Genomic DNA, 15,972 nt, shown 5'->3' on the forward strand with positions numbered 1-15,972 from the left:
TGAGCATTAAATGGTCTGGCAACAGTTCTGGTGGACATTCCAGCAGTTAGCATGCCAATTGCATGCTCCCTCAAAACTTGAGACTGTGGCATTGTGTTGTGTGGCAAAACTGAACTTTAGAGTGGCCATTAATTGTCTCTAACACAAGGTGCACCTGTGTAATGATTATTCTGTTTAATATGTGTAATCATTCTCTCAGGTAGATGGATTATCTTGGCAAATGAGAAATGCTAACTAACAGGGATGTAAACAAAGTTGTGCACAGAATTAGAGAGAAATATCCTTTTTGTGCATATTTTATATATTTGTGTTCAGTGTAAGTACACTTTGGATGGTGTATCAATACACCCAGTCACTACAAAGATACAGGCGTCCTTTCTAACTCAATTGCCAGAGAGGTAGGGAACCGCTCAGGGATTTCACCATGAGGCCAGTTACAGTTACAGAGTTTAATGGCTGTGATAGGAGAAAATTGAGGATGGATCAACAACATTGTGTTACTCCACAATACTAACCTAAATAACAGAGTGAAAAGAAGGAAGCCTGTACAGAATAAAATATTCCAAAACATGCATCCTGTTTGCAATAAGGCACTAAAGTAAAACTGCAAAAAATGAGGCAAGAAATTAACTTTATGTCCGGAATACAACTCATTATGTTTGGAGCAAATCCAAAACAACACATCACTGAGTACCACTCTTCTTATTTTTAAGCATTGTGGTGGCTGCATCATGTTATGGGTATGCTTGTCATCGGCAAGGACTAGGGAGTTTTTTGGGAGATAATTAGAAACGGAATAGAACTCAACACAGGCAAAATCCTAGAGGAAAATCGGGTTAGTCTGCTTACCAACATACACTGGGAGACAAATTCACCTTTCAGCAGGACAATAACATAAAACACAAGGCCAAATATACACTGGAGTTGCTTACCAAGACAACATTGAATGTTCCTGAGTGGCCTAGTTAAAGTTTTGACTTGAATCAGCTTAAATGGCTGTCTAGCACTGATCAACAACCAACTTGACAGAGCTTAAAGAATTAAAAAAATTGTATTGTGCAAATATTGTACAATTCAGATGTGCAAAGCTCTTGGAGATTTACCCAGAAAGACTCACAGCTGTGATCGCTGCCAAAGGTGATTCTAACATGTATTGACTCAAGGGTGTAAATAATTATGTAACTGTATTTCTGTATTTAATTTTCAATACAATACATACCTTTGCAAACATTTCTAAAAACAAGTGTTCACTTTATCATTATGGGGTATTGACAATCAATTTCATCCATTTTGAATTCAGGCTGTAACACAACAATATGTGGAGTAAGTCAAGGGGTATGAATACTTTCTGAAGGCACTGTACATGGAACCAAAAAGAGTTCCACCTGGAACTAAAAAGGCTTCTCTTCTCCTAAGGGGACAGCCAAAGAATCCTTTTTGGAAACTTTTTTACTAAGAGTGTAGCCTACATAGAAAAGAACAACGGCCTAGCCTATTATAGCACATGTCAAACAAGACATACATCACACAATCTAGTACACCCAAATACAAAAAGCACACACACACACACACACACACACACACACACACACACACACACACACACACACACACACACACACACACACACACACACACACACACACACACACACACACACACACACACACACAATACAACATACTGGGTTGTGACTGAACATGTACATTTTTAATGACACAATCTATCAGTCGCTCCAGGCGAAAAACACTATCAGTCATTGTGTTTTCATTTTTAGAGGACTGGGCAGCCTGCTCTCTTAGGCAACTAATCTATTGATCGGGGAGAGTAGGGAGTGTAGTTCTGTCCTCTGGACGTTGGTAGTTTAAGCATTTCATCATAAACTGAAAAGATTCAATGTAACCATGTCTTGTCTGGTGGGGGTTTAAACAGGATATATTTTTGACTTTTTAAAGCTTTTGTTTAGGCTTTGTTTAGTTAACAAATGTGGTAAATAAGCTGTTTCAGTTTCCACCTTATTTGCATATAGATAATGACTAGTCCCTGTTAGGCATGGGTGTGAGTCACACAAACAAACAATTGTTACCGCAAATTTGCATTGAATGGTCATTGATGATGCGTGAGTTTTAAATTGATAGGTCTGACATCAAGGGTGTCAAAGTAATTTGGGGGGCCATTTGTAAAACATAATGGTCTGTAGGGCCAAACATTGGCAAACAAAAAGTTGATTTACATGCCTCTATTTAGTAGCCTATTGTCACGGTATAGTGTCGGCCTCAACAGAATTACATGTGAATTCACTTCTATTAGGCAGCTGGAGTTGGGAGTACAAGTCTGGGCCCACATTCAACCAGATGGCAGGCTACAAAATGGCCCCTAGGCTGCATGTGTTTCATGTTTGACAAGCCCTACCTTACTCTCAGACTGACTGTAGTGAAACTGGGGGTCAAGGCCTACATATAATCCATAATCATCAATGATAATAGGCCTGTAAGTGCGCCGCTAGAGGCCAAGGGTAACCCCAAATTTATATCAATAATCCAGAGCAATAGGCTAAATGAACTGCACTAATGTTCTTGTTCCAGCTGTGTCGGTTCGATCCGGTTCTGCATTCACAAGGACAATTGTCTGTCTCGCGCTTTCAATTGGTTCGATGAAACACCACTACATCAGGATTCGATGCAGTTTGACTGACGTTGGGTCAGGGATGTGGCATATTTCTTCCACTGTCACGCAGCTATACTAGAGTTGGAGGGTGAGGGAGACAGATGGATAGCACCAAGATGAGAGGCTGATAAACTGTCCAGAATAACTTTACCGCTGGATACTTCATTGAGATAATTACTTTCCTCTTTCAGCAGAAACAGCGTTGGGTTAGATATTTGGAAACATTTCAGATTTTCTTTTAAATTAGACCCATTTTGGAAATGTAGGCATTTGTGGTGCACATATCTTGAAGGATTTCGTATTAATTGCTCATTCATACAGAACATAAGTAATACTGGTAACCAGCTGACAGAGTGATGGTTGTTCATCTTCTGGAGCTATGATCTCTGAGGCTGACAGACAGGGAGCAGTTAGACCCAAGAGGTTACCATCAGACGGGCACAGGGACAGGGACCGCAGCCCCAGACAGAGAGCAGAAGCTGATCAACACTATGTTTTACAGGAGAGACATCAGGAGGGCATCGACGACCTCCCTGCAGGGAAGAGACAAATGATGGAGAAGTTTTTCACTCCTGTTCATAGTCCTTCTCCAGGTGGGATGAAACCAGGGAAGCACTTCCATCACAACCCCGATCATTGCCACCAGCACCGGGATCAAGAAAGGGAGACACACAGGTAGGATCATTATTGAGTTTCTCTTTTATTAAAGTTTCCTTTTTTAAACAGTTATGAGGAATGCACATTTGATGAAGACTATAATTGAGTGTGGTTATTGAATGAATACATCATTACTACTTAATCTCTCAATATCAGCTACAGCAGGTTACGGGACAATGATAGACGCAGCAGTGAAAGCCACGGTCACCACCATACCCATGGTAACCATCTCCAAGATGACCAGGAGCAACCCCTTAGACGCCACCATCACCATCCTCAGCACCTTCATCACGATGACGAGATGTCGGACCACCACACCACCGTCACCCTCTCCAGAGCATCTTCCTCCTCCCTCTCATCTTCCCCCCCCGACTCTTCCACCGAATGGTCCTCTGAGGCTGGCATTGACGACAAGTTCTCCATGAAGCACGTCAGCCGGCCGCAGCATACCATGTCCTGCTCCAACATTGCGGGAGGACGACAGTTCCGTGATGACGACAGCGAGCTGCAGGTGTCTGCCACTGTCAAACAGGGGCGAATTCACGGAGGAGGCAGTCCTGGGACCCATCCTCGGGCCCTGGGGAGGGGAGGACAAGAGTCCAGCTACTCCGAGCTAAACCGAGGCCACAGCCGCAGTGAAGAGGGGCTGCTGCAGAACACAGGAACTGACAAAGGGAAAGTACGGACACCCCCACACCTGAAGCACGGATCCCTCTACAAGACAGCCAGCCTGAGCCGGAGCCTGGCCTTCAGTGAAGAGGTCTTGGCTGGGCCGAAGAGGGCGGTGTCTTTTATCCAGCTCCCCAGTAAAGGCATCCTGAAAAACAAGGAGGCGCCACGGGACATCCGCAAGGCCAAGTCCATGGAGGTGCTGTCCCCCCGGGTGGCAGGCAAGGTGACAGGGCCCAAGGGGAAGCAGGATGTGGATGCTCTGAAGGATGCAGCCAGGCAGAGCATGGTGAAGGGGAAGATACAGTTCTCTGCCTTCCTGGATGAGATCACTAAACAGGTCATCAGCCCCGCCCGTCTCAATACTCTGGGGGTCCCTGTCGAGACCGTAGGACCGGGTCCAGCCAAAGCCCCAGCTTCCCCCAAATCTCAACCGAAAAGTCAGCCCCAGCTTCCCTCGAAAAAGCTGGGAGATGGGCAGGGGGAAGAGAGGGAGCCGGCTACTAAACCGCAGGCTCTGCCTAGGAAACTGAGGAATGCCTCTGACGCACGGTCACAGAAAATATCTCTCCCTGCAAAGTTTGGGTATGAAAGCAAGAACCACACTCCTCGTCTAGGCAGCCCCCCAACCCTCCACTCCAGCCAACCCTACCCGCCCCACCCACCAGCTGGCTATGAAGACGAACCAGCTTCCCTGCCTGACTTCCAGGGTCCTGTTGGTAATAGGCATGGGCGGTATGGCCCGCTTCTTACAGATGGCACTGTCAGCTCCAGCCCTGAGCCCAGCCATCACAAACACCGGAGCTACAAACACCTTGATCAGAGCCACAGGCCCAGCCATAGCCCACCTTCATCTCCACACACCCAGCAGCCCCAGCTACCCCATCACGCCCTGATCCACACACATTCCCCTCCTCCAGTACAAGGGCCAAAGTCGGAGTCTCCCTTCAGCAAGTCGGACTCATCCCGGAACAGAGAACAAGACACGGCCAGCCCCAACTCTGAGCAGAATGACCGCCACAGCCAGTCAACCTACCGCTGGTGTCCTACTTCATATAGGGTGAAAAATAACGGATGTCAACTTCAGATGTAGGGTCTTAATTTGTGCAAGTTTGCTACAGGAGGAAAATAATCCTGCAGTAAATGGACATTTCTTATGTAGATTACAATTCATGGACATTTTTGTAGGGGTTGATACATTTCTCGTTAAGGCAAATCAAGTCTGAAATTTCAAAGTAAAAATGTCTAACTTTAGAAGCCTTTGAAAAACTTAAATACACCACACGTTTGTATTTCCTGCTCTGCAGGAAAATTCTCAGCGACAAAAGAGTGATCAAATTAAGATCCTACATCTGTATGCCGATGGAGTCAGAGAGTCTAAATACATACTATAGATAGTAGGTCCTTACTGTGGAGTTAGGTAAATCATACTATAGAAAGTAGGTCCTAACTGTAGAGATAGGTAAATCATGCATTGATGTCGTTGTGATACCCAAGTAGGATTTGTCCCAATGTTGTTTATTTCATTAATGGGGCGGCAGGGTAGCTTAGTGTTTAGAGCGCTGGGCTAGTAACCGGAAGGATTGCAAGTTCAAATCCCTGACCTGACAAGGTACAAATTTGTCGTTCTGCCCCTGAACAGGCAGTTAACCCACTGTTCCTAGGCCGTCATTGAAAATAAGAATTTGTTCTTAATAACTGACTTGCCTAGTAAAATAATTGTTTTTCTCAAAGTGATTCAAACCACACAGGGAGTGTCAGTTAGTGTCCTAAACCACAAAGTAGCAGTTATATAAGGAGAACTCAAGCGTCATCCTCTGTCCGTGACGCTTGTCCACATAAAGTAACCTTTATAGGCGTTTTGTTGCATTTGGAATAACACGCTACCCAATGCGAAAGGGCCAGCTAGCACAGAGAGGACCAGCTAGTACAGAGAGGGACAGCTAGCACAGAGAGGTTCATTTAGCACAGAGAGTGCCAGTTGGCACAGAGAGGGCCAGTTGGCACAGAGAGGGCCAGCTAGCACAGAGAGGACCAGCTAGCACAGAGAGGACCAGCTAGCACAGGGAGGGCCAACTAGCACAGAGAGGACCAGCTAACACAGAGAGGACCAGCTAGCACAGAGAGGACCAGCTAGCACAGGGAGGGCCAAATAGCACAGAGAGGACCAGAGTAACCCTGCTGTGGCTCTGGCTCTATTAACGTCACTGATCCATATCTGACACACAATCCATAGCTTTTCTTGGAGCGTATGAACTCAAGTTCAATAAACAATCCCTTTCGCCCTGTTATGTCCCTATTATTCTCTCTGTCATTTTCATCTCGGTCCAAAAAACATTCAATTCAGTTTATGAAACTTTATTAGCAAGTGAAGAAACTGCACTGTACAATTTCAAAGCTTATAGTAACAATATCAAAAGTGAGTGATGTGTATAGTAATGAGTCAAATAATAGTCAAAGAAAAAAAAGTTGATAATAACATTACTAATACAACTAATAGAAAGAACTGTATTAAAAGTTATTAAATTAGAAAATCAATGAGAGTTATCTTTAATCTTCTCTTTTGCTGTCTCTCTCCACAGGCCTTGACGGATGACATAGGCGAACTCCAGTGAGTGTGATTTTTTCCTTCTTCTCCTCCTCTCCTCTCTGTTTATCGATGCACTCTAAAGAGCATGCTTCTGATTGGGAAATGTCACTGGATATGGATTGCACTAATGGCTTCCAGCGCTCTCTCATCACCTCCATCAGTAAAGATGGATGAAGAACATGTTCAGATAAACTGTATGAAAAATGTGTGTAACAATGGTACAACGCACAGCGTTCAGTCTGGATTGCCTCGGCTATGTGAAATCTCTAGAAGCTGACATGAGCTGCATCTAATGTGCTAGAATGGCCTCCTCAGGAAATGTGACTGCATTTTAAAAAGAAAACTACATCTCCCATGATCCTCCTGTGTGTAAATAGGACACTGCAGGAGGAGAATGCTGAGCTGCACCAGAACCTGATGCAAACAGTGGTCTGCATCGAGAGCCTGGAGGTGGAGCTAGCCAGGGCCAGGGAGGAGCTTAGCCACATGAAGGAGAAGTTCAAGAGGTCAGGGCTCATGATAATATGATGACGGCATTGGAGGAGCTATAGGAGGACGGGCGTACAAAATAGGCCCAGAATTCATAGCCAGACCCCTGCTTATGATGCTGTCTCTCTCTGCTGCAGGCTCCAGGACACACACACAGGTACCCAGCACACCAACAGCCTTCTGGGGGAGAAACTGCACTCAGCGGTAAGAATCAGGTCAAACATGAAAGATGGAGAGTCAAAAGAGAGCGAGAGTGTGGCCTCCCGAGTGGTGCAAGACACTGCATCGCAGTGCTAGCTGTGCCACTAGAGATTCTGGGTTTGAGTCCGGGCTCTGTAGCGGGAGACCCGCACAAGGGGAGGGTTTGGCCGGATATCCTTGTCCCATCACGCACTAGCAACTCCTGTGGCTGGCTGGGGGCAGTGCGCGCTGACATGTTTTCTACGACACATTGGTGCGGCTGGCTTCTGGGTTAAGTTGGCATTGTGGCTTGGCTGGGTTGTGTTTCGGAGGGCGCATGGCTCTTGACCTTTGCCTCTCCCAAGTCCATGAGAGAGAGAGACATAGAAACATACATTGTTCTGAATATCCTTCTCCCGCTCTGTTACCTCTACAACAAACAGTGTTGTGTTGACTGATGTCCTCTGTTCAGTTGTTGAAGACTTAGAGCACAATTAGTACTACTGTTATACCATCTGTAGTGAACATGTACTCTGTTTTATCCCTGCAGACTGAGAGCCTTAGCTCTGAGAGGAAGTATATGGTGCAGCGCATCGCCCATCTCAGCACAGAGCTGGAGAAGGCCAATGACACCATTGCCTCTCTGGAGAACATCAATGTGAGCACAGCACCATCTACTGTGCAAAACCCACACTTTCTTTGTAAAGTTGATAGTGGCCTTACATTAAAACACTGTATCCATAATCTCCTAAACTCGTGTTCAGCTCATTGCTACCTACATGATCATTTCTTGTAACTCCTCTACTGGTTTCTCTGTGTCTGTTGTAATTGTATGAACTGAGAGGATGTCTGTGCTGTCCTCCAGGTTCCCTGTCTGATCAAGGAGCTCCTAGAGAAGCACTTTGACTCTGGAGACGCTGTCAAGCAGTTCCTGAAGAACGCCTTGAAAACCGGCCAATCTACGGGAGACATCGAATCACCGGCTCCAAAACTGGAGCAGAAGCCGTCTGATTGGTCAAGCATAGGACTGAGGGAGTTTGAGGCGGGTCCACAAAAGGTCACTGCTTTTATGCCCTGGAAGCAGGAGGAGGGTTTTGGGGTGATAGGTCAGACAGGAAATGAGGATTCTGGCTCGATGAGTCCCCCTTTCTCAATCGCTGACATCAGTATGGCTATATATAAGAAGCTAGCTGCCAGCCAAGCAGAAAGACAGCCCCGGCCTTCCAACTACCAACCTCACACTGACACCCCTCCCAACCCCTACCCTCTGGTGGAGTTGGGTACAGGGGGGGAGGGTTACCGTGTGCCTGCTGTCAAGGGGTGTGTGGCAGAGGCAGGGAGAGCAGCTGAGAGTAAGCAGGGTGCTGTTGTTGATGTGTCCTATCTGACGGCCCAGAGGGTTTTAGATGACTTCCTGCACCAGCTGACTCACCCAGAGGATGGGAGTGGAGGTGGGGGAAGGGGGCACAAGGCCAACGGGGAGGAGGAGGAGGAACTGACGAGAGGGGGGCGGAGTGAAAGGAACCTGTGAATTTCTGTAATTGTAATCTAATCTTGCATAGGCTAGGATTGTTCAAATTGTGATGGTTTCAGGCCTGTAGTTCTGCATTTATCTGACTAACTAAATGTCACTATACATTTGAGTGATAGCATTGTAAGTATTACATTCTTCCTTCCCAAATGTCTTGTTGTGCAGTGGTAAAGAAAGTATTAGACTTAAACAACTCATTTGCATACTCACAGAATATAATAATTGATTAAAGTTTACAATGTGATACAGTTCCTTCTTTCCCTTATGAAGTGATGCAGAATTGAAATAGTTTTTGGTTCGTGTCTAGACAGTGAGTAGAATTTTCTATTTTATAACAATGACCGCTATTTTGTATGTTCCAGTAAGCCAATGAAGTAACCTTCATATCTGAAAAACATCAATCCAGCTGCTACCCACTGTGTTTTGGGCTATCATGTCGCATGACCTAGATTTGAACCTTTATTTTAAGCCTTATCCGGAGATATTAATTACACCAACAATGAAAGTAATTGTCTGAGGATGCTGCTGCACCCTCTGACATAAAAAGAACAGTGGACAGTTTGATGAAAATGCTTTAAATAAAGGTTCAAATCCAGGTCATGTGACATGATTGTCCAAAACACAGGGCCCTACTTATGAATGCTATGCTGTACATCCTAATAAACTCTCTTAGCTAAAACTGAATAAAGTTGCTGTCATCCTCCCCAAATACATTTCATGTTGTAGATCAATAAAAGGACTGATTCTAAAGATGTCTGACAAGGTTTCTTGATTTGTCTTTACTGAACATGACCCACTTCCGGTGTTAAGCCACCACTCTCTCTCCTATTCTAACCTACGCTGAACAAAAATATAAACGCAACATGCAACAATTTCAAAGAGTTTACTAAATTACAGGTCATATAAGGAAATTTAGTCAATTTAAAGAAATTCATTAGGCCCTAATCTATGGCATTCACATGACTGGGCAGAGGTGCAGCCACACCCCCTGGGGAGCCAGCCCCAGCCAATCAGAATTCGTTTTTTCTTAGAAAAGGGCTTTATTATAGACAGAAATACGCCTCAGCACAACATTTGAGAGAAATAAGCCTTTTGTGCATATGGAACATTTCTGGGATTTTTTTTCTTCAGCTCATGAAACACTTTAATTTTGTTCAGTGTATGTATATCGCTCTCCACCAGTCCCTCGGCCTGTAAGCGTTTATCCATCTCTCTCTATCTACCTGTATAAAATATAGCCCTGCCCCCCCTCCCAATCCTCTGTCTCAACTCCCTGTGAGTCTACCCGTCAAATCCAACCTGTAGGTCCAGAACAGGTTTGCTGATCAGACACTGGCCTGCTTTCCTATTGGTGCTCCTCTCCTAATAGGATCCCAAGGACTATGATGGGGGATTACCATATCCATACTGTACAATCGACATTGGCCAGTTCGTGTCCTCCACCATGGCCACAGCAGGAATTTAAGGATGCACCTTGACCACTCACAGACCACACCAGAGGGGTTCCATCCAAAACAAACTGGGGTTGTCATCGTCAGTTATTGTGTGAATCGAAGAGTCACTGTCGTGGTGCAACCATAACCTGATGATTTGAAGGATTATAGTTTTGCTGTCAAAAAAGGACGTGGATTATCAAATATCTATTAGATTCATTATTTTCTTGGCCTTCAGTTTTTGTCTCACAACTTCAATTGGATTACTACGGAGATTCCTAATATTTTCCTTTCTACGTGAAAGTTTTGGATTATCGTCCCAACCTGAACCTGTCCTTCAACATCAGACAGGTCTCCCTTCTTATCTCAGCCCACAGGAACAACTTACAGGAGATCAACCTGATAATAACTCACCAACGCACCCTGGAAAGGCCAAGCCGTACCTGTCTGTCTAATACAACAACCTTCGCATAACCTACTCCTATGAATTGCAGTAGTCCACCTTATTTTTTTGCCCAGAACTTTCCTTCTTTGAACCTACCAATATTCTTTCGTCATCCTTCACTGCTATCTCTCTCTACTTGATTATCTCAACATCTCCTCCTTCTGTCCTTTTCTCTATCCTCTCGCGCTTTCTCTCTCTGTGTACTGTGTTGGTTGTTGTGAGCACCAGCCATGGTGCTGCTGAAGCTGCAGTTCCCCTTGCAGAGGCGTGTGCGTCTGGCCCAGGGTCTGTGGCTGCTGTCCTGGCTGGCCGTGCTGGCTGGGGCCTTCACCTTCTCCCTGGGAGTGTACCTCAAGACCGAGCTGCTCCGCAGGGCAGAGGTACTGGCTGGAACTATAACACACACACACAAACTATAACACTCACACACCTGTTCACACATGGCAAATTACACACACAACTGTTGTATTTCACACATGACACACACACGTTTCTGGCACTCGGCACACACACCACACACAACTGTCTGTGTCTACTGTTTCTGTGGTCTATCCTGGCTGGTTCCACTGTGTTATCTCTTAGTGTGGCGTCTGTCTCACACACCTTCACCTATCAAAGCTTCATTCACACTCGGCTGTCATTATGCAGTTGGCTTGAATTCGGACAAGCTTTGTGTGTATGTGTGGGGAAGGGGGGGGGTGTATTGGTGTGTGGGGAATTTTTTTTATATATTTTTTTATTTAACCTTTATTTAACTAGGCAAGTCAGTTAAGAACAAATTCTTATTTTCAATGACGGCCTAGGAACAGTGGGTTAACTGCCTGTTCAGGGGCAGAACGACAGACCTTGTCAGCTCGGGGGTTTGAACTTGCAACCTTCCGGTTACTAGTCCAACGCTCTAACCACTAGGCTACGCTGCCGCCCCAAGGGGGTGTATTGGTGTGTGGGGAAGGGGGGTGTATTGGTGTGTGGGGAAGGGGGTGTATTGGTGTGTGGCTGTGTGTGGGGGGAAAGGGGGTGTATTGGTGGGTGGCTGTGTGTGGGGGGAAGGGGGTGTATTGGTGTGTGGCTGTGTGTGGGGGGAAAGGGGGTGTATTGGTGTGTGGCTGTGTGTGGGGGGAAGGGGGGTGTATTGGTGTGTGGCTGTGTGTGGGGGAAAGGGGGGTGTATTGGTGGGTGGCTGTGTGTGTGTGTGTGTGGGGGGGGGGGTAAGGGGGGCATATTGGTGTGTAGTTGTGTGTATGTATGTGGCTGTGTTCATGACTCATGCTGTGTATGGATTGTATGTATGAAGGGAGGGGGAGGGAGGGAGGGAGAGGGGTTGGTCGAAGCTTCACACTTGTGACATTTTGGAAGCCGTAACCTATCACTCAGATATGTAGGGTGCACCGGTACAGTGTATCTCCAATGCACCATTGACTACGGGTGGCTTCAATCTGGGGCTTTTCAAAAAGGAAACATTGTTTTTCGGTGCCTCCGCTGGTGACAAACGCCGAGCTTCAACGCTCATTGATTTTCTGGATCTGACAAGTTGTTACATGTTACATGAATGTTACTGAAAAAGAACATTCCTGAACTCAATAACACCAATACAACAGAAAAAACAGACAAATGATGTAGTTGATTGCACTTTACCTACAGTGTCATAGTACTGAAGTGGATATAGTGGAGCACTAGAAGTAGTTATGTAGGGTGCTGACTCTGACTCATATTGCCTTAGATGAACGTACATAAATGGAAACATCATCATAGAATGGTACATGGCAGAACATATCTTCTGGTGCTTAGCTCTGTAATGTAACATAGATAGATTGTTTAGATGTAGTTTATTACTGTGTTGTAACTAGTATATTGCCTTTGTTATAACTGGTATAGTAAAGTGACCCTAGGTTTGACCTTTGACCCTCCAGGTGATGGACAACACAGAGATCCACGTGGTGCCTAACATCTTGATGCTGGTGGGCTTGGTAACCATGGGGATCAACCTGTTTGCTGGGCGGGTGTGTCAGGACTCCCTGGACTCTGCCCGATTCCCTCCCTGGAAGCCCTTCCTGCTGCCCTGGTACGGCCTGGCCTGGATGGTGTGTGTCTGGTTGCTGTCTGCTGTGGTGCTCAGCTATGCCCTGCAGGGACACCTCGAGGAGTCACTCAAGGTAAGGGCCTCTGGGATGGGATGAAGAAGGATGAGACAGTAAATGCCGAATAACATAATGACAATACTCGGGTCCTATCTCAATTAGTCTTTCTGTGATTCCTCGCATCCTATCTCCTCGCCTGCGCCACAACCGTATTGGAGGAAAAGGTCACGGTCCCCCCAACCCTCTTCAATTCGTTTTGAGAAGAAGGCAAGGACATAAGAACTGAGGACTCCAGGAAAGATTAATTGAGAACAAAGCTTGGCTCCCATGAGTACTTCCTGGTCTTTTTATGACATCATTTCTGTCCAATCCCAGGTGGGCCTGAGGAACGGTATCCGGTTCTACCGGGACACGGACGTCCCGGGCCGCTGTTTCCAGAAGGAGACCATCGACAGGCTGCAAATGGAACTGCGTTGCTGTGGCAACACCAACTACAGGGACTGGTTCGAGGTGCAGTGGATCAGCAACAGATACCTGGACTTCACCTCTAAAGAAGTCAAAGAGTGAGAGATGGAGGAGGGGGAGAGGGGGATAGAAGGGGGAGGAATGGAGGGGGTAGAGAGTGGGATGGAAAGGGGAGAGAGGGGAATGGAGTTGGAGAGAGGGGGATGGAGGAGGATGGGAGGAGGAGAGAGGGGGATGAAGGGGGAGAGAGGGGAATGGAGGGGTGGGATGGAGGGAGAGAGAGAAAGGGGGATGGAGGGGGAGGATAAGGAGTGAGGAAAGAGGGGGAGGAGGACAGGGAGTAAGGGGAGGTGGAGTAGGGGGTGGAGGAGAGGGAGTGAGAGAGAGGTGGGATGGATGGAGGGAAGGGAGACGGGGGAGGAGGTGAGGGAGAGGGGGAGTGCGAGAGGGGGATGTGGGAGGAGGAAAGGGAGTGCAAGAGGGGGACAGTGAGAGTGCGAGGGGGGACAGAGGGATGGAAGGGGGAGAGAGGGGGAGGAGGAGTGAGAGAGGGGGGGGGGTGGAGATGAGGTGAAGCCCACTAACCATAGTTGTCTGACTTATCTGAGGTGATGATGACTCACATGTGATTTCCATACACCATGTCTCCAAGTGCCATCTCATAGATGTGTCATCCATCATTAAAGCCAGTGTCATTTATGTAAGGTAGAAAATGTACAAGGAAAACGCTCAATCAAACCGTTAACTCCTCTCCAGTCGTGTGCGTAGCAACGTGGACGGTCGTTACCTGATGGATGGAGTCCCCTTCAGCTGCTGTAACCCCGGCTCCCCTCGGCCCTGTCTCCAGAACCACCTGACTGACAACACTGCCCACTACAACTATGAGCACCAGAGTGAGGAGCTGAACCTGTACACCCGCGGCTGCAGACAGGCGCTGGTCGACTACTACATGGGCCTCATGAACACCATCGGCCCCGGGATTCTGTCGGTCATCTCCGTGCAGGTATACATATGCACAAACAGTAGTTTTCATTGGTGATTTTGTTACCATCAACCTCTACCCCTGTGATAAGGTGGCTTTAGATATACATTTTGTAACCTTGGCTTTGAGTTGAACCTTGACCCCTGTAACATCATCTCCACAGATATCAGTGTTGGTGAGCCTGCGGTACCTGCACACGTCTCTGGAGGGCGTGGACCCGGAGAACCCCGAAGCTGACAGCGAGGGCTACATCCTGGCGAAGGGGGTTAAGGAGACCCTGATGGATGTCAAGACCACTGTGTTCAAACTGCTGCAGTTCGGACAGGTAGTGAACTACAGTACCCATAATGCTCTGTGAAACATGTCAGGGGAGCGCGCTAAATGTTGCAGATAGAAGGAGAATAAACAGAGATTAAAAGAATGCCCCTATTGGATCTGACTGACCAATCATACAAATTTATGATCTAAATTTGAGCCAGTTTGCTACAGCAGGAGAATAATCCTGCAGCAATAGGAAATGTAAATGATTATGTAGATTATAATTAATGGACATTTTTTGTAGGGGTTGATACATTTTTCGCAAATCAAGTCTGAAATTTCAAAGTGGAAATTACAAACTTTAGAAGCCTTTTTAAAACTCAAATACACCACAAGGTTGCATTTCCTGCCGTGCAGGAAAATTCTCAGCAACAAAAGAGTAATAAAATGAAGATCCTACATCTGTACCTGTCCTACACAAAACATTTATATATTAACATTCTGTAACAATACATCCTCCTGATCAGACCGTCAGTGTTGTATGATGTACTACAGTACCCGCAATGCTTTGGGTAATGCATTTGGTTGTATCTCACTAACGTGTCCCGTCTCTTTATCAATACAGGTGGAGGCAGGTGACGAGGCAGAAGCTGGGGCGGACGGCGAGAAGGCAGCCACGTCCAGCTAGATGAAAGATAATATGTAACAATATATGGGTTTGAGAAGGGGAGTGAGGCTGTATTGTCATGTGACCTCATGATGGTCTTGCCTGTGACCAGGCTAATGTTTGGCTAGCTAGCGCTCTGTGTTGGGTTTGACACAGGCACTGATCTTTTTGGCTTGATTTATACTGCAACAATGGATGAGCACTAAAATACATAGGGAATCGTATCTTATCATTCATCTTATTTTATCATGCTCCGCACAGACTAGACATGACAAGATCTAACAATCCATAGTTTTTTTTTTTTACTTGACAGAATTAGGAATGATAATCTTTGAGACAATGTTGTGTCCTGTTGCTCCTGATGGACAATACTTCAAGTATTGCGGGGGGAGGGTGATGGTTCATGTGGTCAAGAACAAACAAAGTCAAACCACTGAAAAGCACCCGAGAAGACACACATACATTTTGTAAATATTCAAAAACAATATTCACATACTGGTACATGAGTAAATGAAAAATCACACACACGAAAGTAAACTGATGTTCTGATCTTTGATTTGAATCAGACAAAATCTAAAACACACAGGTAATAACGTAATAATACAAACATTCACCCAGTGTGAAGAAGGTCTACAGTCAATTGAATACTGGCCTGGCTATAGAGTTTGTTAACGCACTGCTAAGTAACATGTGAAGTTGGCATCTGGCATTGAATATATTAAAGTTAGTTGCTTTTAATGGATTTGCGGAGTTGAGTCTTTTTGTACTAGATAAACATTCAACTGAATTGGGTTATTTCAGTTCACCCAGAGGTATAGGATGATGGTGTGTGTAATGACTGAAAGTGATGCCAGTGATACA

General features: G+C 45.9%; 2 protein-coding genes across 2 annotated transcripts; both read left to right on the forward strand.

Annotated features, from left to right (window-relative positions):
* The first annotated feature begins 2,723 nt into the window (after window positions 1-2,723).
* LOC123992376 lies at window positions 2,724-8,783 on the forward strand. Its single transcript, XM_046293519.1, has 7 exons — window positions 2,724-3,342; window positions 3,481-5,053; window positions 6,576-6,604; window positions 6,961-7,089; window positions 7,210-7,276; window positions 7,803-7,910; window positions 8,118-8,783. The coding sequence occupies exons 1-7, from the start codon at window positions 3,047-3,049 to the stop codon at window positions 8,781-8,783; spliced, it is 2,868 nt and encodes a 955-aa protein (XP_046149475.1). The 5' UTR covers window positions 2,724-3,046.
* Window positions 8,784-10,187: 1,404 nt separating this feature from the next.
* LOC123993616 (RDS/peripherin-like protein xRDS35) lies at window positions 10,188-15,853 on the forward strand. Its single transcript, XM_046295959.1, has 6 exons — window positions 10,188-11,041; window positions 12,572-12,814; window positions 13,115-13,302; window positions 13,961-14,207; window positions 14,350-14,511; window positions 15,070-15,853. The coding sequence occupies exons 1-6, from the start codon at window positions 10,892-10,894 to the stop codon at window positions 15,130-15,132; spliced, it is 1,053 nt and encodes a 350-aa protein (XP_046151915.1). The 5' UTR covers window positions 10,188-10,891; the 3' UTR covers window positions 15,133-15,853.
* The last annotated feature ends 119 nt before the right edge of the window (window positions 15,854-15,972 follow it).

The sequence above is a fragment of the Oncorhynchus gorbuscha genome, linkage group LG13, assembly GCF_021184085.1.
Source record: "Oncorhynchus gorbuscha isolate QuinsamMale2020 ecotype Even-year linkage group LG13, OgorEven_v1.0, whole genome shotgun sequence".
NCBI classification, from domain to species: domain Eukaryota; kingdom Metazoa; phylum Chordata; class Actinopteri; order Salmoniformes; family Salmonidae; genus Oncorhynchus; species Oncorhynchus gorbuscha.